A 22612-nucleotide genomic window follows, 5' to 3' on the forward strand; every position below is an offset into this window, starting at 1 on the left:
ATACTGTTCCCTCTTTCTGTAAAGCCCACGTCTGATCGTTCTTCCAGATATCACCTCCTTTTTGCTCACATAGCTCTTGGTGCATGTCTATTGTAGAGTTCATCATCTCATTTTAAGATGACTTGCTTCTCTCTCTCTTTTTAGACCTTGAGCTCCTTAAAAATAGTCATCTTGTATCTTGTTCATGATCTATGTTTCTGTTCACTACTTCCCTGTTTTATTGATTTTTGAGGTATCTTGTATCTTGTTCAGGATTTCAACCCCACTCCTATTATAGCACTTGAAGCATAGTAGTTAGTGAATGTTGTTCAACTGAATGATCACATATATATTTTTTATTTTTATTTTTTTATCACATAGTTGTATATTCATCATCAGGATCATTTCTTAGAACATTTGCATCAATTCAGAAAAAGAAATAAAAAGAAAACAGGAAAAAAATTCACACACACCATACCCCTTACCCCTCCTTTTCTTCGATCACCAGCATTTCAATCTACTAAATTTATTTTAACATTTGTTCCCCCTAATATTTATTTATTTTTAATCCATATGTTCCACTCATCTGTCCAAAAGGTAGACGAAAGAAGCATCAGACACAAGGCCCTCACAATGACACAATCACATTTCAAAAGCTACACCGTTACACAATCATCTTCAAGAAACATGGCTACTGGAACACAGCTTCACATCTTCAGGCAGTTCCCTCCAGCCTCTCTGTTACACCTTAACTAAAAAAGTGATATCTATTTAATGTGTAAGAATAACTTTCAGAATAACCTCTCAACTCTGGAATCTCTCGGCCATTGACAGATCACATGTATTTTTTTTTGGATTTTTTTAATGTTTTTTTTTTTCTTTTTTCTTTTCTTTTTTATTAATTAATGGAAAAAAAGAAATTAACCCAACATTTAGAAATCATACCATTCTACATGTGCAAGCAGTAATTCTTAACATCATCACATAGATGCATGATCATCATTTCTTAGTACATAGGCATCGGTTTAGAAGAACTAGAAACACAACAGAAAAAGATATAGAATGTTAATAAAGAGAAAAAAATAAAAGTAATAATAATAGTAAAAAAAAAAACCTATAGCTCAGATGCAGCTTCATTCAGTGTTTTAACAAGATTACTTTACAATTAGGTATTATTGTGCTGTCCATTTTTGAGTTTTTGTATCTAGTCCTGTTGCACAGTCTGTATCCCTTCAGCTCCAATTACCCATTATCTTACCCTGTTTCTAACTCCTGCTGGACTCTGTTACCAATGACATATTCCGAGTTTATTCTCGAATGTCGGTTCACATCAGTGGGACCATACAGTATTTGTCCTTTAGTTTTTGGCTAGACTCACTCAGCATAATGTTCTCTAGGTCCATCCATGTTATTACATGCTTCATAAGTTTATCCTGTCTTAAAGCTGCATAATATTCCATCGTATGTATATACCACAGTTTGTTTAGCCACTCTTCTGTTGATGGACGTTTTGGCTGTTTCCATCTCTTTGCAATTGTAGATAATGCTGCTATAAACACTGGTGTGCAGATGTCCGTCTGTGTCTTTGCCCTTAAGTCCTTTGAGTAGATACCCAGCAATGGTATTGCTAGGTCGTATGGCAATTCTATATTCAGCTTTTTGAGGAACTGCCAAACTGCCTTCCACAGTGGTTGCACCATTTGACATTCCCACCAACACTGGATAAGTGTGCCTCTTTCTTCGCATCCTCTCCAGCACTTGTCATTTTCTGTTCTGTTGATAATGGCCATTCTGGTGGGTGTGAGATGATATCTCATTGTGGTTTTGATTTGCATTTCTCTAATGGCCAGGGACATAGAGCATCTCTTCGTGTGCCTCTTGGCCATCCGTATTTCCTCTTCTGGTAGGTGTCTGTTCAAGTCGTTTTCCCATTTTGTAATTGGGTTGGCTGTCTTTTTGTTGTTGAGTTGAACAATCTCTTTATATATTCTGGATACTAGACCTTTATCTGATATGTCATTTCCAAATATTATCTCCCATTGTGTAGGCTGTCTTTCTACTTTCTTGATGAAGTTCTTTGATGCACAAAAGTGTTTAATTTTGAGGAGCTCCCATTTATTTATTTCCTTCTTCAGTGCTCTTGCTTTAGGTTTAAGGTCCATAAAACCGCCTCCAATTGTAAGTTTCATAAGATATCTCCCTACATTTTCCTCTAACTGTTTTATGGTCTTAGACCTAATGTTTAGATCTTTGATCCATTTTGAGTTAACTTTTGTATAAGGTGTGAGATATGGGTCTTCTTTCATTCTTTTGCATATGGATATCCAGTTCTCTAGGCACCATTTATTGAAGAGACTGTTCTGTCCCAGGTGAGTTGTCTTGACTGCCTTATCAAAGATCAAATGTCCACAGATGAGAGGGTCTATATCTGAGCACTCTATTCGATTCCATTGGTCGATATATCTATCTTTATGCCAATACCATGCTGTTTTGACCACTGTGGCTTCATAATATGCCTTAAAGTCCGGCATCGCGAGACCTCCAGCTTCGTTTTTTTTCCTCAAGATGTTTTTAGCAATTCGGGGCACCCTGCCCTTCCAGATAAATTTGCTTATTGGTTTTTCCATTTCTGAAAAATAAGTTGTTGGGATTTTGATTGGTATTGCATTGAATCTGTAAATCAATTTAGGTAGGATTGACATCTTAACTATATTTAGTCTTCCAGTCCATGAACACGGTATGTCCTTCCATCTATTTAGGTCTTCTGTGATTTCTTTTAGCAGTTTTTTGTAGTTTTCTCTATATAGGTTTTTTTGTCTCTTTAGTTAAATTTATTCCTAGGTATTTTATTCTTTTAGTTGCGATTATAAATGGGATTCGTTTCTTGATTTCCCCCTCAGCTTGTTCATTACTAGTGTATAGAAATGCTACAGATTTTTGAATGTTGATCTTGTAACCTGCTACTTTGCTGTACTCATTTATTAGCTCTAGTAGTTTTGTTGTGGATTTTTCCAGGTTTTCGACGGATAGTATCATATCGTCTGCAAGCCGTGATAGTTTTACTTCTTCCTTTCCAATTTTGATGCCTCGTATTTCTTTTTCTTGTCTAATTGCTTTGGATAGAACCTCCAACACAATGTTGAATAATAGTGGTGATAGTGGACATCCTTGTCTTGTTCCTGATCTTAGGGGGAAAGTTTTCAATTTTTCCCCATTGAGGATGATATTAGCTGTGGGTTTTTCATATATTCCCTCTGTCATTTTAAGGAAGTTCCCTTGTATTCCTATCTTTTGAAGTGTATTCAACAGGAAAGGATGTTGAATCTTGTCAAATGCCTTCTCTGCATCAATTGAGATGATCATGTGATTTTTCTGCTTTGATTTGTTGATATGGTGTATTACATTAATTGATTTTCTTATGTTGAACCATCCTTGCATACCTGGGATGAATCCTACTTGGTCATGATGTATAATTCTTTTAATGTGTTGTTGGATACGATTTGCTAGAATTTTATTGAGGATTTTTGCATCTATATTTATTAGAGAGATTGGTCTGTAGTTTTCTTTTTTTGTAATATCTTTGCCTGGTTTTGGTATGAGAGTGATGTTGGCTTCATAGAATGAATTAGGTAGTTTTCCCTCCACTTTGATTATTTTGAAGATTTTGAGGAGAGTTGGTACTAATTCTTTCTGGAATGTTTGATAGAATTCACATGTGAAGCCGTCTGGTACTGGACTTTTCTTTTTAGGGAGCTTTTGAATGACTAATTCAATTTCTTTACTTGTGATTGGTTTGTTGAGGTCATCTATTTCTTCTTGAGTCAAAGTTGGTTGTTCATGTCTTTCCAGGAACCCGTCCATTTCATCTAAATTGTTGTATTTATTAGCGTAAAGTTGTTCAGAGTATCCTATTATTACCTCCTTTATTTCTGTGAGGTCAGTGGTTATGTCTCCTCTTCCATTTCTGATCTTATTTATTTGCATCCTCTCTCTTCTTTTTGTCATTCTTGGTAAGGGCCCATCAATCTTATTGATTTTCTCATAGAACCAACTTCTGGTCTTATTGATTTTCTCTATTGTTTTCATGTTTTCAATTTCATTTATTTCTGCTTTTATCTTTGTTATTTCTTTCCTTTTGCTTGCTTTGGGATTAGTTTGCTGTTCTTTCTCCAGTTCTTCCAAGTGGACAGTTAATTCCTGTATTTTTGCCTTTTCTTCTTTTCTGATATAGGCATTTAAGGCAATAAATTTCCCTTTTAGCACTGCCGTTCCTGCGTCCCATAAGTTTTGATATGTTGTGTTTTCGTTTTCATTCGCCTCAAGGTATTTACTAATTTCTCTTGCAGTTTCTTCTTTGACCCACTTGTTTTTTAAGAGTGTGTTGTTGAGCCTCCACGTATTTGTGAATTTTCTGGCACTCCGCCTATTATTGATTTCCAACTTCATTCCTTTATGATCCGAGAAAGTGTTGTGTATGATTTCAATCTTTTTAAATTTGTTATGACTTGCTTTGTGACCCAGCATATGGTCTATCTTTGAGAATGATCCATGAGCACTTGAGAAAAAGGTGTATCCTGCTGTTGTGGGATGTAATGTCCTATAAATGTCTGTTGAGTCTAGCTCATTTAATAGTAATATTCAGATTCTCTATTTCTTTATTGATCCTCTGTCTAGATGTTCTGTCCATTGATGAGAGTGGGGAATTGAAGTCTCCAACTATTATGGTATTTGTGTCTATTTCCCTTTTCAGTGTTTGCAGTGTATTCCTCACGTATTTTGCGGCATTCTGGTTTGATGCGTAAATATTTATGATTGTTATGTCTTCTTGTTTAATTGTTCCTTTTATTAGTATATAGTGTCCTTCTTTGTCTCTTTTAACTGTTTTACATTTGAAGTCTAACTTGTTGGATATTAGTATAGCCACTCCTGCTATTTTCTGGTTGTTATTTGCATGAAATATCTTTTCCCAACCTTTCACTTTCAATCTATGTTTATCTTTGGGTCTAAGATGTGTTTCCTGTAGACAGCATATAGAAGGATCCTGTTTTTTAATCCATCCTGCCAGTCTGTGTCTTTTGATTGGGGAATTCAGTCCATTAACTTTTAGTGTTATTACTGTTTGGATAATATTTTCCTCTACCATTTTGCCTTTTGTATTATATATATTATATCTGACTTTTCTTCTTTCTACACTCTTCTCCATACCTCTCTCTTCTGTCTTTTCGTATCTGACTGTAGTGCTCCCTTTAGTATTTCTTGCAGAGCTAGTCTCTTGGTCACAAATTCTCTCAGTGACTTTTTGTCTGAGAATGTTTTAATTTCTCCCTCATTTTTGAAGAATAATTTTGCTGGATATAGGAGTCTTGGTTGGCAGTTTTTCTCTTTTAGTAATTTAAATATATCATCCCACTGTCTTCTAGCTTCCATGGTTTCTGCTGAGAAATCTACACATAGTCTTATTGGGTTTCCCTTGTATGTGATGGATTGTTTTTCTCTTGCTGCTTTCAAGATCCTCTCTTTCTCTTTGACCTCTGACATTCTAACTAGTAAGTGTCTTGGAGAACGCCTATTTGGGTCTTATCTCTTTGGGGTGCGCTACACTTCTTGGATCTGTAATTTCAGGTCTTTCATAAGAGTTGGGAAATTTGCAGTGATAATTTCTTCTATTAGTTTTTCTCCTCCTTTTCCCTCCTCTTCTTCTTCTGGGACACCCACAACACGTATATTTGTGCGCTTCATATTGTCCTTGAGTTCCCTGATACCCTGTTCAAATTTTCCCATTCTTTTCCCGATAGTTTCTGTTTGTTTTTGGAATTCAGATGGTCCATCCTCCAAATCACTAATTCTATCTTCTGTCTCTTTGAATCTATCATTGTAGGTATCCATTGTTTTTTCCATCTTTTCTACTTTGTCCTTCACTTCCATAAGTTCTGTGATTTGTTTTTTCAGTTTTTCTATTTCTTCTTTATGTTCAGCCCATGTCTTCTTCATGTCCTCCCTCAATTTATCGATTTCGTTTTTGAAGAGGTTTTCCATTTCTGTTCGTATAGTCAGCATTAGTTGTCTCAGCTCCTGTATCTCATGTGAACTATTGGTTTGTTCCTTTGACTTGGCCATATTTTCAATTTTCTGAGCGTGATCTGTTATCTTCTGCTCGCGTCTGGGCATTTAGTCAGATTTCCCTGGGTGTTGGAACCAACAGGTTGAAAGATTTTTCTGTGAAATCTCTGGGTTCTGTTTTTCTTATCCTGCCCAGTAGGTGGCGCTCGTGGCACACATTTGTCTGCGGGTCCCACCAGTAAAAGGTGCTGTGGGTCCTTTAACTTTGGAAAACTCTCGCCATGGGGGAGGTTCGCCAGCCGAAGCGGCTTGGAAGAGTGCCAGCCGGCCTGGGGGTCCGAACGCGGGGAGGGTCGCCGGCCGCCACAGCCCGGGAGAGCTCCCGTCCGAATATCCTAGTTGGCCCGGGGCGCCAAGCGTTGTGGGAGGGCGCCAGCCGCAGCAGCCCGCCTGGGAGAGTGCACTGTTCCCAGCCGGACCGGGGAGTCACGTGTTTGGAAGGGACCCCCCCGGTCACCGTTCTCCGCGGTCTGGGGATTTCTGATCCAATTCTCTCAGTTGGTCTGGGGGGGCTCGCGTGGTGGGGGCGCCAGCCGCCGGTGCTTGAGGGGACCGCCTGCCCAATTCTGCCAGCTGGTCCAGGAAGGAGGAAGGGAGGGACTCCGGCCGCTTACCGCCCCGCCCGGGAAAGCCCGCGCCCCTCGTCGATCTCACCGGAGCTGATTCTCCCAGGCAGTCAGCCGTTCCCGGATGGGGTACTCTGTCTTTTTGATCTCTGTCGTGGCCCTGGGAGCTGTTCTGTATCGTTTCTACTCCCCTAGTAGCTGTTCTGGAGGAGGAAAGGTGAGGGTGGCAAGGCTGTCGAGGATGGTGGCGGAGAAGCCGGTGAAGGCGGAAGAGGGCAGGGTGGTGATTGGAGAGCCGCTGGAGTAGGAGGAGAAAGGGAAGGATAAGATGGCGGATGGAGCGCCGCCAGAGCAGAAGGGGAAAGAGAAGGGCAAGATGGCGGAGGGAGCGCCGCCGGCGGAGAAAGAAGAAGAGGAGGGCTAGATGGCGGCGGGAGTGCCGGCGGAGAAATAGGAAGAGGCGGGCTGAATGGCGGCGGGAGCGCCGCCAGCGGAGAAAGAGGAAGAGGAGGGCTAGATGGTGGTGGGAGCGCTGGCAGAGAAAGAGGAAGAGGAGGGCTGGATGGCGGCGAGAGTGCCGCCGGCGGAGAAAGAGGAAGAGGAGGGCTCGATGGCGGCAGGAGCGATGGCGGAGAAAGAGGAAGAGGAGGGCTGGATGGCGGTGGGCGCGCCGCTGACGGAGAAAGAGGAAGAGGAGGGCTAGATGGCGACGGGAGCGCCGGCGGAGAAGGGGGAATAGGAGGGCTAGATGCGGGGGGGAGCGCCTGCCCTATTTTTATTTGCGGTAACAAATTTATCTGCTTTTCTCTTGTTTTTAGGAGGTGTTCCTGCTCATATGTTTGGCATGACAAAATTTGGGGATAACATTGAAGATGAATGGTTTATTGTTTACCTAATAAAACAGATTACAAAGGAATTTCCAGACTTGGTAGCAAGGTATTATAGTTATTTTAATAATTTTAGAGGAATTCTGTAATTACAACTGACTACATTTTATTTATTTATTTTTTTTTCTGTAGTCTGATGGAAATTGTACAAATTCGGGGCCTAGATTTTAAAAGTGACTTCAGAATTTAGCCCAGTCTTTCCTTGAGGAAGAATCAAGAGTTCTTGAAGAGTTCTACTTCCAGATAATTTAAAACAAAACCTAATTATTACACATTTTTTTTTTATTTTCATTATGAAAGAACAGATGCACATGGCAAACAAATGTCAAACAATACGAAAGGATGCACAGTTCTAAACTGACAGATCTAGTCACCAATAAATTTCTTGTATAACTTTAAAAAAGTAATTTTACTCATCTGTACATATACATACTTCACAGAGTTCTTTGATATGCTTTCCTCTACTAGACCGTAGCTATATCTTTTTAAGAACTCATATGGAAGAAATTTAAAGAGAAATTAGTGAACAGTTGTTAAGGAAGGAAAGTAGGTAACACTGCATTCTAATTCAGTCTTAAAGATGGGAACTGATAGTTCTCAGTAATTACCAAACTAGGTCAGCAGAGGGAGATTTTGCCCACTTAACCATTTTTTGTTCTAGTTTTCCTAGCCTCCTCCCAAATTCTGATCTTCTTTGTACCATCCAGTCCCCCAACAGCACAAAAAGAAAAAAAAATGTTTTAAAACTTTTTATTATCAAATCTTCATTCATACATGAAAGTAGAGAAAATAGTATAATGAACCTACATGTACCCATCACTCAGCTTCAACAGTTATCAACTCATTGTTAATCTTATTTTATTTATGCCCTTTCCCCACTCTCATCCTATAATGAAATTGTTAAAGCAGATCTTCCAAACCATGTCATTTCATCCTTAAGTACTTAATAGTATAAAAATCTGAGAAATGAAAACCCTTATTTTAAATCCTACCATTACCACACCTAAAAAATAATTAGCAATAATTTCTTAATAAATGATAGATTTTTTTAAATGAAAAAACACAAAAATGTTAGTTTCTATCTTTGCAGGAATAATAAGGTGGGCAATGCCTTTTATGTGCTGATTCTGATATTTATATAATGATGGTTCCTACCTATATACCAGGTCTATAAAGCTCTTTAAATCCTAGGCATTTACTGTCATCTTGGTCTTTAAACACCATTAGGAAAAAAGAAGCCATTCCTCTATGTCCCTGTCAGATTAATCTTCCTAAGATAGGCTATAACCATTTTACTAGTTTGCCTAAAAACCTTTGTTTCTTTTTCCTTGGCCTGCTCATCCTCATTGATCCAGCCAACGTTTAGAGATCATCACAAAATGATATAATTGTACTTTTCTAGTCTTGTTTTTTACTGGTTGTTGTTCTTCAAATATCTGCTTTAGATTGCCACCTCCATGCTTTTGCTTATGCTGTACTCTTTCCCAAGAGCATCTTTTCTTTTTTTCCCTATGTCTGCACTCATTTAAAGTGAATAGTGAATATAGAATACCTTTTGTGTGAAAAGAGAGGCAAATAAAAAAATATTAGGTATATTATATATGAACAGACTATGGAATGATATATAAGAAATAATAGTGATTGGGGAGTAGGAAATGGGCAGATGGGGACAGAAGTAGGCAGGAGACTTTTTCATTGTGTAACTTAAAAAAAAAACCATATGAATGCAGTATTTATTCAGAAATTTAAATTAAAAAGTGATGCAAATGAGGCAAAACAAAATATCTTTCAGGTTCCAAATAATACCTCTTCCATAAAGACTTTCCTAATCTCAGCTATTTTTTCTTTTGAAACCCCCACTGTACTTTATATATTTTTTATATTTTTGTCTACTATTTCTTTTAAATTTTTCTCTCCTTATCTCTCTCTTATGCCTCTTTACCATTTCCTAGTTTCCTCCAATGTCACATGGTATCTTAAACATTTTGCTTTCTTCTAGCAATCTGCACATTTTATGTATTCAAATATTTACCAAGATGAGGAGAAAAAATGTATGAGAATAAAACTTTTATTAGTCAATATGTGCTTGTTCAATGCAAAATTGGAACTTCCTTTGCTTTAGCATTGAAGACAATGATGGCGAATTCTTGTTAATAGAAGCTGCCAACTTTCTACCTAAATGGTTGGATCCTGATAATAGTGCCAATAGGGTAAGTAAACCCAAGTTTTGAAAATTTACATAGATATAATCCTGTGGTAGTATTTTCATATATACCTAGAGTCTGCCAGTGCGCAGCATGAAAATTAAAATGTATCATTTTGCAGGTATTTTTCTATCATGGGGAGCTGTGCATTATTCCAGCACCAAGGAAACCAGGAGCAGTGAGCTGGTTACCCACCACACCCCTGACAATCCCACAAGCCTTGAATATAATTTCAACACACCCAGAAGAAATTTTGGCTTCTGAATCTATCCGAGCTGCTGTGAATAGGCGCATCAGAGCGTAAGAAAAATATAGTTTCCATTGCTAGGCAAAGAGCTTTTTGTTTTAGTGCAGCTTAGTTTTTCAATGAATGTAGAATTTCTTTCACCTAGATTCATAATAGTTTCCGTTCTTTCATTTCCTTTCTTCATGAGATTGGCTAGCTGATTAAATTTATAAGATTTTCTAGGATTTTAAAACCAAGAAGCAGAGATGTATCTTTTAATTCCCACCCCAAAGTGTTATAATCTAGTCCCAGTATTTTTGTATTTATTTACCTTAGATATCCTAAGTATTACCTCTAGCCATTGATAAAAAATTTGAGACCTTTAAGAATGAAAACCTAAGGAAGCGTAGTGTGCTTAGTTTCTTCTGTGATTCTGGGCCTACATATGGGGTTCTTTGGCCTATGTGTAACCCTTCAGGCTTTCTTCACAAGAGCAGGTCTTAGTCGATACCATATTAGCCAACCATTCAATACTTGCGTGTCTTTGGAATGTCTAGCATCACACGTCTTAACGATGTTATAAATCTCTTTTAGCTTTGTTTTAGTATACTTTGTACTATTTTTTAGAAGAATGAATTCTGATTCTTCTAAATCATAGCATAGTAATTTTTTGTTTTGTTTCTGTTGAACTTAATCCCTTTTCTTCATTTTCCATTTTTTCCCACTTTTTAGTTTCTCTTTTTCCCCACAGTCTTAAGTGTATGCATTAACTTTATCTTCACCTCTCTTGTCAACTCTAAACATCTTACTCTTGATGATCCAAGAAAAGATTAAAAGTTAAGGGGAAAGTGAATGGTATGATTTTAGATGTTTACAAATAATAATTAAACTGAATGAATAATGTTACCTGTCATAGGTACCCAGAAAAAATTCAAGCCTCCCTTCATCGAGCACACTGCTTCCTTCCAGCTGGCATTGTAGCAGTGCTAAAGCAGCGCCCCAGGTTGGTGGCCGCAGCAGTCCAGGCATTTTACCTACGGGACCCTATTGACCTGCGAGCCTGTCGAATTTTCAAAACATTCTTGCCTGAAACACGAATAATGACATCGGTAGGATTGCTCTCTTGGTCATTTAGTTTCTTTCACTGGAAAGAAAATTGAATGTTAGTTTAGTTATCTATTCTATCTATAATAGAAAAAAATTAGAAATATTCTGTTTCCCTATAGTAAGTTAATATACATTTTTTTTCTTTTCTTCCTTCTAGGGAGGAAGATATGTTATTCTTATTTTCCTAGCTATTTTTACCTATTTGAATAATTTCCTACTTAACAATAAAACATTTAATCTTTTCAAGAGAATTAGGAATTATTCTTTATCTTCTGCCTCCCCTTTACCCCCTGCTCCCCAATAGTCATATAACTAATGATATGAACTATATCAGTGATAACTAAAGCAGTGAGGGAAAATCTTATGGTATATGAATTATATCTTAATAAAGTTTTTTTAAATTAGGTAGTGAATAGTTTGGCTGTTCTTTGTGTTTCATCTGTGAATATAAAGTTCATAAATGTATTTATTACTATATTTAACTATGAAATGAATTCATTTTTATTTTCAAGAAAAGGCTCATGTGTTTTGTGTTCCATTGCCCAGGTCACTTTCACTAAGTGTCTGTATGCACAGTTGGTGCAACAAAGGTTTGTGCCAGATCGGCGGAGTGGATACAAGCTGCCTCCTCCATCTCATCCCCAATACCGAGCCCATGAGTTGGGCATGAAGTTGGTAATGTTGAGCCAGAAAATTTCATTTTCTTCCTTTTTGTAATAGGACTCTTAACAGAATAATGGCACACCATAGACAGTCTAAAAATATACCCAATATATATTAGAATGTAGTAAAATGTAGCCTTTCAAAATGAAAGGGAAAAAATGGATTTTTAAATGATGGTAGGACTACTGGGAAGCCATCTGATAAGTTAAAGTTGACACCTGACTCCTTATACCAACATAAATTCCAGTCTGGTCAAATACTTAAATGTAAAAATTGAAACCATAAAAGTTAAAAGAAAATATAGGAACACTTTTTATAATCTTAGTAGGAAAGGTTTTTCTAAGCAAGACCTAAAACCAGAAGCTATAAAAGAAAAAATGATAAATTTTTGTGAAAATTAAGCATTTCTGGGTGTGTGTGAGGGAAATTGTAAAAAATATTAAACTCGAAAAAATATATTTGCAATATAGATGGCAAAGAGTGGATTTCATACTATCAATCAGTATGAAAAAATGGTAAGCAGTTAATAGAAAAATGTTTAGAAGCAGATAGTCCACAGAAAAGGAAATACAAATGGGAGAGTATAGATGAAGAGATCATCTGAAACCTTGTTGATAGAAATGTAAATTGATTCAGTCTCTTAGAAGAACAGTTTGGACATATCTTTATACATTTAAAATGCCCAAGTCCTTCTGCTCAGCACTTTCATGTCTAGGAATTTATACTCCATATGTTTTACCTGTGTTCAAAAATTTTTATGAGGATACTCATGACAACCTTATTTGTAGTTATAAAAGACAAAGCTACCTAAATGTCCATTAGTAAGGGAATAGTTAAATAAGTTATGGTCTCTCTATGAAGTGAGATGAATCAATTTTTATATGCTTATATGAAGTGATCTCCAAGACTTATGGTTAAGTGAAAAAAAGCTAGGTACAGAAGAACAGTATATATGCTACCATTTAGTGACAAAAGGGGATGGCGTAGGGTGCAATTATATCTTCATGTGTGCATAGATTAATTCTGAAAGGTTATGCAAAAAAAATCGGGAGCAAGAGTTTCTTCTAGAGGGATGAGGGACACTACTTATTTGAATTATTTTACCATGTGCACTTACTACTTATTTTTTTAAATGTATCTTTTTTTTAATCAAAGTACTCTCAAAATGGAGTGCTTCTCTCTATTATGTCTGAGACTGGTCAATTTATTTATAATTTCTGTTAGACTAGAAATGTTTTGCAAGCCTTTTCTTAAGCAAACAAGAAATAAATTAAAACATCTTGGTTTGTAATCAGCAGGGGAAAAAAAATCTTTGAAGAGGAAGAGGATTCTTTGTTTTCTAATGTTTGCTTTACTTACATAGTTTATTTTTTTAATATTCTCTAGAGATTGAGAAATTTGGAAATAAATTCAGATTTCTCAGAAAATCCAAATAGCTTTTATAATGTCTACATGCTCGTGTATCCAATCACCTAGTTCTTGATGGGACTAAGTGAAAGAAAGTAACTTCATACCTAATTAACTAAAAGTAACTTAAAAGTCTAATGATCTTGTTTAGGCTCATGGATTTGAGATCTTATGTTCTAAATGTAGCCTACATTTTCCTGACTCCAAGAAATCCCTTGTGACTACCTCACCACTCTGGGCTGACTTCCTTGACAGTCTGAAAAAGAATGATTTCTTTAAGGTAGGACTTACGATGCATTTTTTTTTTAAGTGAATACATCAGGGAAAATCAAACCACTGATTTAAAGTCCTATGGTCCATATGTAATTTATGATAATTATAAAAGCTATGGTCCATATGTAATTTATGATAATTATAAAAGCTAGAGTTAAAAGGAGCCATCCTAGTTCAGTGGTATTCACCTGAGTCTTTGAAGGTGATAATGAGGTATCTATGAACTGTTTTCATTATGCTAGAAAAATTAATAATATTTGTAAAAAATTAATATTTATATCAGATGAATAATTTACATAAATTAAGACAGACATGAGATACCAAATAAATAGCAAAGACATGGATAAAAAGATTGCAAAAAGACTACCTAATAAAATTCTCTTAAAATATTCGTCCTCATTGGTAGTAAAGATGTACATAATGAAGCCGTTTTCACCTTGTAAAAAGGAAAATGAGTGATATTCAGTGTTGTTGAGAGTGTGGTAGAATTAATACTCCTATACATTGCTGATAACATAAATTGGTAGGGTCATATTGAAAAGTAAATTATAGTTTGTTCTATACAGAGGTTCAAGCCATGACTCAGAAATTTCATGTTGAATAACAATTTTTTAGGGAAACATCCAAGAAGGGGAGAAGTGCACAATAATATGATGCACAGGAATACAGGCCACATATTACTATGAAGAAGTGCTTATGATACTGTAGTATATTTTTAAAAGAATATAAAATATTAAGTATGAATACCACTATAAGATGCAAGTGGAAAACAAAAGAAGTGATAGTATATGTGAGATCATATTTTTTTTATTCTATTTGGCAACTTTTCTGTAATGCTTTGTTTTGTAACTTAATTATAATTCATTGTATCTTAATATTTAAATTAAATATTTAAAAATTTAATATTAATTAATAGAAAAATGGTAGAAAACTTTTCAAACTGAGAAGAGACCGTTAGTAACCACTACATCTAGCCTAGACTTCTCATTTTACAAATGAAGAAACTGAAACCCAGATAGGTACATTAATGACAAAACAGAGTGTAAGACTCAGGTCTTATGAGTCCTGAGCAATATATTACATAATACATGGCCTCCCTGAAAGTTGCTGGCAAGCAGGTTATTTTAATGAAACTATGTAAATAATGTTCTGATAAATCATTATTCTTTTTTTAAGGGCATGATAGAAGGTTCTATTCAGTACCGGGACAGACTAGAAATGGCAAAGAACTACTTCCAACTCTCAGTAAACCGGCCAGAAAGGTGAGTTTATCACTGCCTGAAAGTGGTAGCAGAGAGATAGTTTGGCAGAAGTTAAGGAATTATTTTTGAGGAAGGTGCAGAAGTTGGATTTTCCATATTTAAAAAGATGATAGCAAAAAACTGCACAATGACTACAGAAGGGAGTGGGTTTGGGGAAAAGGAAGGGTTGCTTCAGAAGATCATTGGCGCTGGTAATTGTAATAGTAATAATAATGATTGTTGTTGCTATTATTATTGTAACGACTAACCTTTATTGAGTACTTACAAAGTGTCAACCATTTGTACTCACTTAATCCTTTTATAGCCCTATGAAATAAGTACTAATTTTTAAAAATGTTTTTTATTGTTAAATATAACATATATACTAAGGAAAAGCAATGATTCTCAAAGTATACTTCAGCAAATAGATACAGAATAGATTTCAGAGTTTCTTATGGGTTACCATTCCATTATTTCAGATTTTTCCTTCTAGCTACTCCAAAACACTAGAGGCTAGAAGAGATATTTTGTGTGTGTGTGTGTGAAAAATAACATACCTACAAAAAGCAATAAATTTCAAAGCATAGCACAAAAATTAGTTGTAAAACAGATTTCAGACTTTGGTATAGATTACAGTACCACCTTTTTAGGTTTTTACTTCTAGCTGCTCTAAGATACTGGATACTAAAAGAAATATTAATGTAATGATTCAGCAATCACACTCGTTTGTTAAACCCTATCTTCTCTGTATAACTCCGCCATCATCTTTGATCTTTTTGCCACTCTTTAGGGGTATTTGGGCTATGCCCATTTTAACTTTTTCACATTGGAAGGGGCTGTCCATAATGTGGCATAGTGGGGTGGAACTAGTTGATGTTCTGGAGAGGCTGGCCCCTCTGCATTTCAGAACTTACCTGGTCTGGGGACCCATCTGGAAGTTGCAGGTTTGTAGATTTCTGGAAAGTTACCCTAGTGCATAGAACCTTTTGTAGAATCTTGTATAACAACCTAGGTGTTCTTTAGGATTGGCAGGAATGATTTTGGTTGGGGTTTGGCAATTTATGATAGGTATAGCAGTGTCTTAACTGAAGCTTGCATAAAAGTGACCTCTAGAATAGCCTCTCAACTCTATTTGAACTGTCTCAGCCACTGATACCTTATTCGTTACACTTCTTTTCCCCCTTTTGGTCAGGATCACATTGTTGATCCCATGGTGCCAGAGCCAGGCATATCCCTGGATGTCATGTCCCCTGAGTATCTTGTCCCATGTAGGGGGGAGGGCAATAATTTCACTTGTAGAGTTGGACTTAGAAAGAGGCCACATCTGAGCAACAAGAGTCCCCTCTAAAAGTAACTCTTAGGGAGAGGAGGGGCCAAGATGGTGGCTTAGTAATGTGCGTGTTTTAGTTCGTCCTCCAGAACAACTACTAAATAATCAGAAACAGTACAGAACAGCTCCTGGAGCCACGATAGTGAGTGGACACACAGCGTACCCCAGTCTGGACCAGCTGGACCGGCTGCGAGTCTCCGGAACAGTGAGTTCCCCAAGCCGCGGCAGTTCCTCAAGCTGTGGCGGCTGGCGCCCGGCGCCCCTTCCCCACAGGTGACTTCCCGGAGGGAAAGGAAAGAGACTCTAACAGTAGCAGGGACTGAGTCCAACCAAACACCAATTGTGGCATTAATAAACAAATTCTGATTACTAAAAATAGGCCCCCAGCTCAGGCAAAACTGGTCAAGGCAGAGGTCGCCTATTGGGCTAACCAAAAAAGAGGAAAGGGGATGAAACAGAGGCTTTTGTGGCTGTTTCTACAGAGGCTTGGCTGCCTCTGGATTCAGTGGCGGGATTACACAGGCTGCAACTGCCGCAGGCATACACAGAAACAGGCTGCTTTCAGGGCTGTCTCCCGCCTGAGCCTTCCCCAGGGGAGGGGTGAAACGCAGCTCAGGTGGAATTCCTCTCTCAAGGAATTCAGACCCCAGGGCTTGGCAATTTGAAGCCATTAAAACCAGCCTACAACCTTTCCTCTGTCTCCACCACGCCCCCAGCAGGGAGAGCCTTCCAAAGTTAAAGGAGCCACAACATCTTTTGCTGGTGGGACCCGTAGACAGACAAGCGCCACATACGGGCAGGATAAGAAAAACAGAGCCCAGAGACTTCACAGGAAAGTCTTTCAACCTGATGGGTCTCACACTTGGAAAACTGATGCAGGTGACTCCTTCCCCCCGAAAGGAGGCCAGTTTAGTCTGGGAGAACCCAGCTGGAGTCTGTAATACCTATGTAGACCCTCCTAAGGGTATGGAGGAAAAAGACACCTTACAACCAGGACCAGAAACAAGAAAACAAGAACTGAAAAATTACCCTCTGTTAAACAAAACTTAAGCTAGAGGCCCAAAAAAAGCTGAACTGAAGGTCAAAGAACAGTTGGACAACAAACTCATCTAGCAAGAAAACCCTAGGTAAGATAAGTGAAAGCAATCTCCAGAATAAACTAATTAATTAAATGTTCAGACGCCAGCAAAAAATAACAAATCACACCAGGAAAATTGAAGATATGGCCCAGTCAAAGGAACAAACCAATAGTTCAAATGAGATACAGGAGCTGAAACAACTAATTCTAAATATATGAACAGAAATGGAAAACCTCATCAAAAACGAAATCAATGAATTGAGGGAGGACGTGAAGAAGGCAAGGAATGAACAAAAAGAAGAAATGGAAAGTCTGAAAAAACAAATCACAGAACTTATGGGAATGAAAGATACAGTAGAAGAGATGAAAAAAACAATGGAAACCTACAATGGTAGATTTCAAGAGACGGAGGTTAGAATTAGTGAACTGGAGGATGGAACATCTGAAATCCAAAAAGAAACAGAAACTATCGGGAAAAGAATGGAAAAATATGAGCAGGGGCTCAGGGAATTGAATGATAATATGAAGCGCACAAATATACGTGTTGTGGGTGTCTCGGAAGGAGAAGAGAAGGGAAAAGGAGGAGAAAAACTAATAGAAGAAATTATCACTGAAAATTTCCCAACTCTTATGAAAGACCTAAAATTACAGATCCAAGAAGTGCAATGCACCCCAAAGAGAATAGATCCAAATAGACGTTCTCCAAGACACTTACTAGTCAGAATGTCAGAGGTCAAAGAGAAAGAGAGGATCTTGAAAGCAGCAAGAGAAAAGCAATCCATCACATACAAGGGAAACCCAATAAGACTATGTGTAGATTTCTCAGCGGAAACCACGGAGGCAAGAAGACAGTGGGATGATATATTTAAATTACTAAAAGAGAAAAACTGCCAACCAAGAATTCTATATCCAGCAAAATTGTCCTTCAAAAATGAGGGAGAAATTAAAACATTCTCAGACAAAAAGTCACTGAGAGAATTTGTGACCAAGAGACCAGCTCTGCAAGAAATACTAAAGGGAGCACTAGAGACAGATACGAAAAGACAGAAGAGAGAGGTGTGGAGAAGAGTGTAGAAAGAAGGAAAATTAGATATGATATATAAAATACAAAAGGCAAAATGGTAGAGGAAAGTACTACCCAAACAGTAATAACACTAAATGTTAATGGACTGAACTCCCCAATCAAAAGACATGGACTGGCAGAATGGATTAAAAAAACAGGATCTTTCTATATGCTGTCTACAGGAAACACATCTTAGACCCAAAGATAAACATAGGTTGAAAGTGAAAGGTTGGGAAAAGATATTTCATGCAAATAACAACCAGAAAAGAGCAGGAGTAGCTATACTAATATCCAACAAATTAGACTTCAAATGTAAAACAGTTAAAAGAGACAAAGAAGGATACTATCTACTAATAAAAAGAACAATTAAACAAGAAGACATAACAATCATAAATATTTATGCACCGAACCAGAATGCCCCAAAATATGTGAGACATACACTGCAAATACTGAAAATGGAAATAGACACATCTACTAATAGTTGGAGACTTCAGTTCCCCACTTTCATCAATGGACAGAACATCTAGACAGAGGATCAATAAAGAAACAGAGAATTTGAATATTACAATAAATGAGCTAGACTTAACAGACATTTATAGGACATTACACCCCACAACAGCAGGATACACCTTTTTCTCAAGTGCTGATGGATCATTCTCAAAGATAGACCATATATGCTGGGTCACAAAGCAAGTCTCAACAAATTTAAAAAGATTGAAATCATACACAACACTTTCTCAGATCATAAAGGAATGAAGTTGGAAATCAATAATAGGCAGAGTGCCAGAAAATTCACAAATACGTGGAGGCTCAACAACACACTCTTAAACAACCAGTGGGTTAAGGAAGAAATTACAAGAGAAATTAGTATCTCGAGATGAATGAAAATGAAAACACAACATATCAAAACTTATGGGACGCAGCAAAGGCTGTGCTAAGAGGGAAATTTATTGTCCTAAATGCCTATATCAGAAAAGAAGACAGGGCAAAAATTCAGGAATTAACTGTCCACTTGGAAGAACTGGAGAAAGAACAGCAAACTAACCCCAAAGCAAGCAAAAGGAAAGAAATAACAAAGATTAGAGCAGAAATGAAATTGAGAACATGAAAACAATAGAGAAAATCAATAAGACCAGAAGTTGGTCCTATGAGGAAATCAATAAGATTGATGGGCCCTTAGCAAGATTGACAAAAAGAAGAAGAGAGAGGATACAAATAAATAAGATCAGAAATGGAAGAGGAGACGTAACCACTGACCTCACAGAAATAAAGGAGGTAATAACAGGATACTATGAACAACTTCATGCTAATAAATACAACAATGTAGATGAAATGGACAAGTTCCTAGAAAGGCATGAATAACCAACTTTGACTCAAGAAGAAATAGATGACCTCAACAAACCAATCACAAGTAAAAGTAACTCTTAGGTATAACTATAGGTAGGCTAAGCTTCTCCGCTTTATACATAAGCTTCAGAAGAGCAAGCCTCACGATCAAGGGCTTGGCCTATTGATTTCAGAGTTACTAATGTTTGACACAGTATCAGAAGTTTCCCCAGTGATAAAGTTTAATAGTTCCCTATTTTTTTCTCCCATCCCACAAGGGACTTTGCCAATACTTTTTGATTATCTGCTTCATATACTCTGGGATGTATCCAGGCATTACATTAAACTATACAGGATTAAAAGCCCTCATTTTATTCTGGACTCCCTGTGTTTGGAATGTTTAAATAATATATCCAGACAGGTTTAGTTAGATTATGTGCTACAGAAATTTAGATTCCATACAAAACAAGCCTTTCTTCCTTTAAAGAATAGGTGTGGTTCTAAAATAAAGACAATGTCTTCCTTACCCCTGTGTTCTGAATTACCTTAATCCTGACCTGGTCAGCTTCGTTCTTATCTCTAAATTCCAGATTATAGATATATAAAACAGCCTCTCAAAATCCAGAAATAGGAGGGTACAAGGATAGTTCAGTGGTAGAATTCTCACCTGCCATATGGAAGACCCGCATTTGTTTCCCGGTCCATGTACTTCCCGCAAAACAAACAAACAAGTAAAGTGAAAGAAAAAAAAAATTGGCCAAGTTGGTACTGCAATAATGGGACACTCACATGGAAAAATAATGAAATGTGACCCTTCCATACAACATACAAAAAAACAAATCCAGAAATAATTAGCATTCCAGACTAAATGTGTCTGCTATAAGAGCTTACAATATAGGCCCCTGTTTTCTTTTTTTCTTTTTTTTTTCAGATTCTCCATCTGCTTACAAGAATTTACTTTTATTGTTCTTTTATTTTTATTAGGATTGTTAGTACTTTGCTTTATTTTTTTTGGTGCTGTATGGAAGGGTCACATTTCACTGTTTTACATTTGAGTATCCCCATTATTGCAGAACCATTTGTTGAATTTTTGTTTGTTTGTTTGACTGTTTTTTTGGAAGTGCATGGACTGGGAATTGAACCCGAGTCTCCTGCATGGCAGGTGAGAATTCTACCAATGAACTGTCCTTGGACCCTCAGTACATTGCTTTTTTTTTGGTTTTTGTTTTTTTTTTTTTACATGGGCAGGCACCGGGAATCGAACCTGGGTCCTCTGGCATAGCAGACAAGCGTCCTTGCCTGCTGAGCCAATGTGGCCCAGTACATTGCTTTTTGTTTACAGATTTTTCACTATAAAAACTAAGGTTTAGGCATTTTTCATTCTACCATTTTTCTGTGGGGACTGATACCACCTCAGTAAATTTATTAGTTCCCTAGATATTCTGGATACTAATATTTTACTAGTTACATTTACTACAAAATGTTTCCTAATCTGCAGCTTCTCCTTTTGTCTGAATTTGTGTGAATGTATATGTGTGCGAGTAATACTGTGCACTTTTTTTCAGCTATCAGATTTGAATAGTTTAAGTAGTTGGGAAATAATTTTCATATTCTTATTTTTTGTTGATTCATTTTATCTAGAATTCTTTTTAACATAAATTGCAAATATAGCTCTATATTTGTTTTTTACTTGTCAATATCTAATTTTCCTATGACTTTGTACTGAACAGTACCTTCTGTTCCTTTATATTTCATTCTGGTGTCTTAGATTAACGTCTGGAATCTTTTTTATTTTTATTTTCCCAACCACATAGCTCAGTTTTGATATTGTTACACATAATATATGCCAGGAAAAATCCTTCATTATTACATTAAACCTATTAGCTGACATGATTGCCTACATTTTTCATGTATATTTTATAATTACTATTACTAAGTTTTTAAAAAATATCCCTATTGAGATTTTGTTCTGCCATTAAATCTATAAGTTTACTTGAGAAGCAGCATCCTTTTTCACTTGATTTACTCTAATAAACCGGGAGTGGGACATATCCATTATTTTAGTCTTCCAGCTTCTATTTCTTAAAATTTTCGCACCATACAATTTAATTCTTAAGTGTGTGTATGAATATTTTATGGTAGACAGATGTCCTTTAGCAGGTATATAAATATTCATATTTTACAATAAAATTACATTTAATGTATAATGGTTGGTTCCTTTTTAATATAGTTTATTAAATTTATTATGATGCTGGAGGCATATCAAATGTGGATTTTTTTCCTTAAATTGCAACAACTTTGAACTCATTATCTGAGTTCAAAAAATAAATAAATTTTTATTTATTACCTAGGATTTTCTGGGTATCTTTTTCATTGTATTACTTAGTATATCTTACTGTCTGTTTAGAAGAGATGAGAGAATATGTTTTCCATTTTTTTAAAAGAAACTTTCTTTTAAAAGAACTGTAAATTTGTGAAAGTTTTGCCCTTGGAATTGTTTATGTATAAGTAGTACATTTATTTTATGATTAGCTGTTAGTTCTCAGTAATATTCTGAATACTTGGAATTTGAAAACCAAAAACTTAACCTATAAAATGCTTTTAAATATGAAAGAATTACAAATACTAAATATAACAATATTTTTCAGAAATTTAATTGAACACATTAATTTTCAGTTTCCTTTTCATATTTTGAAGTCAAGTTTTTCAGGCCTGAACCATCCTTACAAGGCCATTAGAATTCATTAAGTCATAAGCACTGTGAACACAGGGCCTAATGAAAACCACTCTACCTTACAAGAAGCTTTTGGGATCAGTGCAATTAGTGTAGTGCTATGCAAATTTTATGCACCCAAATGTATTCGATTGGAATAAATTATATTTATTTCACGTCTATGACCCTTGATTTAATTGGATTCAGCAAGCATTTATCAAAAATCTGCTATATTCCAAGCATGGTGCTGAGCGGGCGAAGACATGAGGACTGTGAGAGAATGCAGCCAGTGGACAAGGCCACCTTTTTGGTTCTGGATTATGAAATGATGCGATATATCACTTGTAGATTCTTAAACTGAGCTTTCTCACTTGCAAAGTGAGAACATAGGCTGATTCTATGGACCTTACACTTCTAAAACTCTATTTT

The 22612-nt window shown here is 36.6% G+C and overlaps 1 protein-coding gene across 6 annotated transcripts in view; it reads left to right on the top strand.

Annotated features, from left to right (window-relative positions):
• Positions 1-22612, top strand: part of ECD (ecdysoneless cell cycle regulator) — a 102515-nt gene that overhangs the window by 48425 nt on the left and 31478 nt on the right. For all 6 annotated transcript variants that reach the window (XM_077124935.1, XM_077124933.1, XM_077124930.1 and 3 more), the window contains exons 3-9: positions 7484-7601; positions 9675-9762; positions 9878-10056; positions 10899-11091; positions 11636-11764; positions 13311-13439; positions 14609-14694. In XM_077124935.1, the coding sequence (XP_076981050.1) occupies positions 7484-7601; positions 9675-9762; positions 9878-10056; positions 10899-11091; positions 11636-11764; positions 13311-13439; positions 14609-14694 (922 nt within the window). The remainder of the gene's footprint in view (positions 1-7483; positions 7602-9674; positions 9763-9877; positions 10057-10898; positions 11092-11635; positions 11765-13310; positions 13440-14608; positions 14695-22612) is intronic.

This window comes from Tamandua tetradactyla, chromosome 13 (genome assembly GCF_023851605.1).
Source record: "Tamandua tetradactyla isolate mTamTet1 chromosome 13, mTamTet1.pri, whole genome shotgun sequence".
NCBI classification, from domain to species: Eukaryota; Metazoa; Chordata; class Mammalia; order Pilosa; family Myrmecophagidae; genus Tamandua; species Tamandua tetradactyla.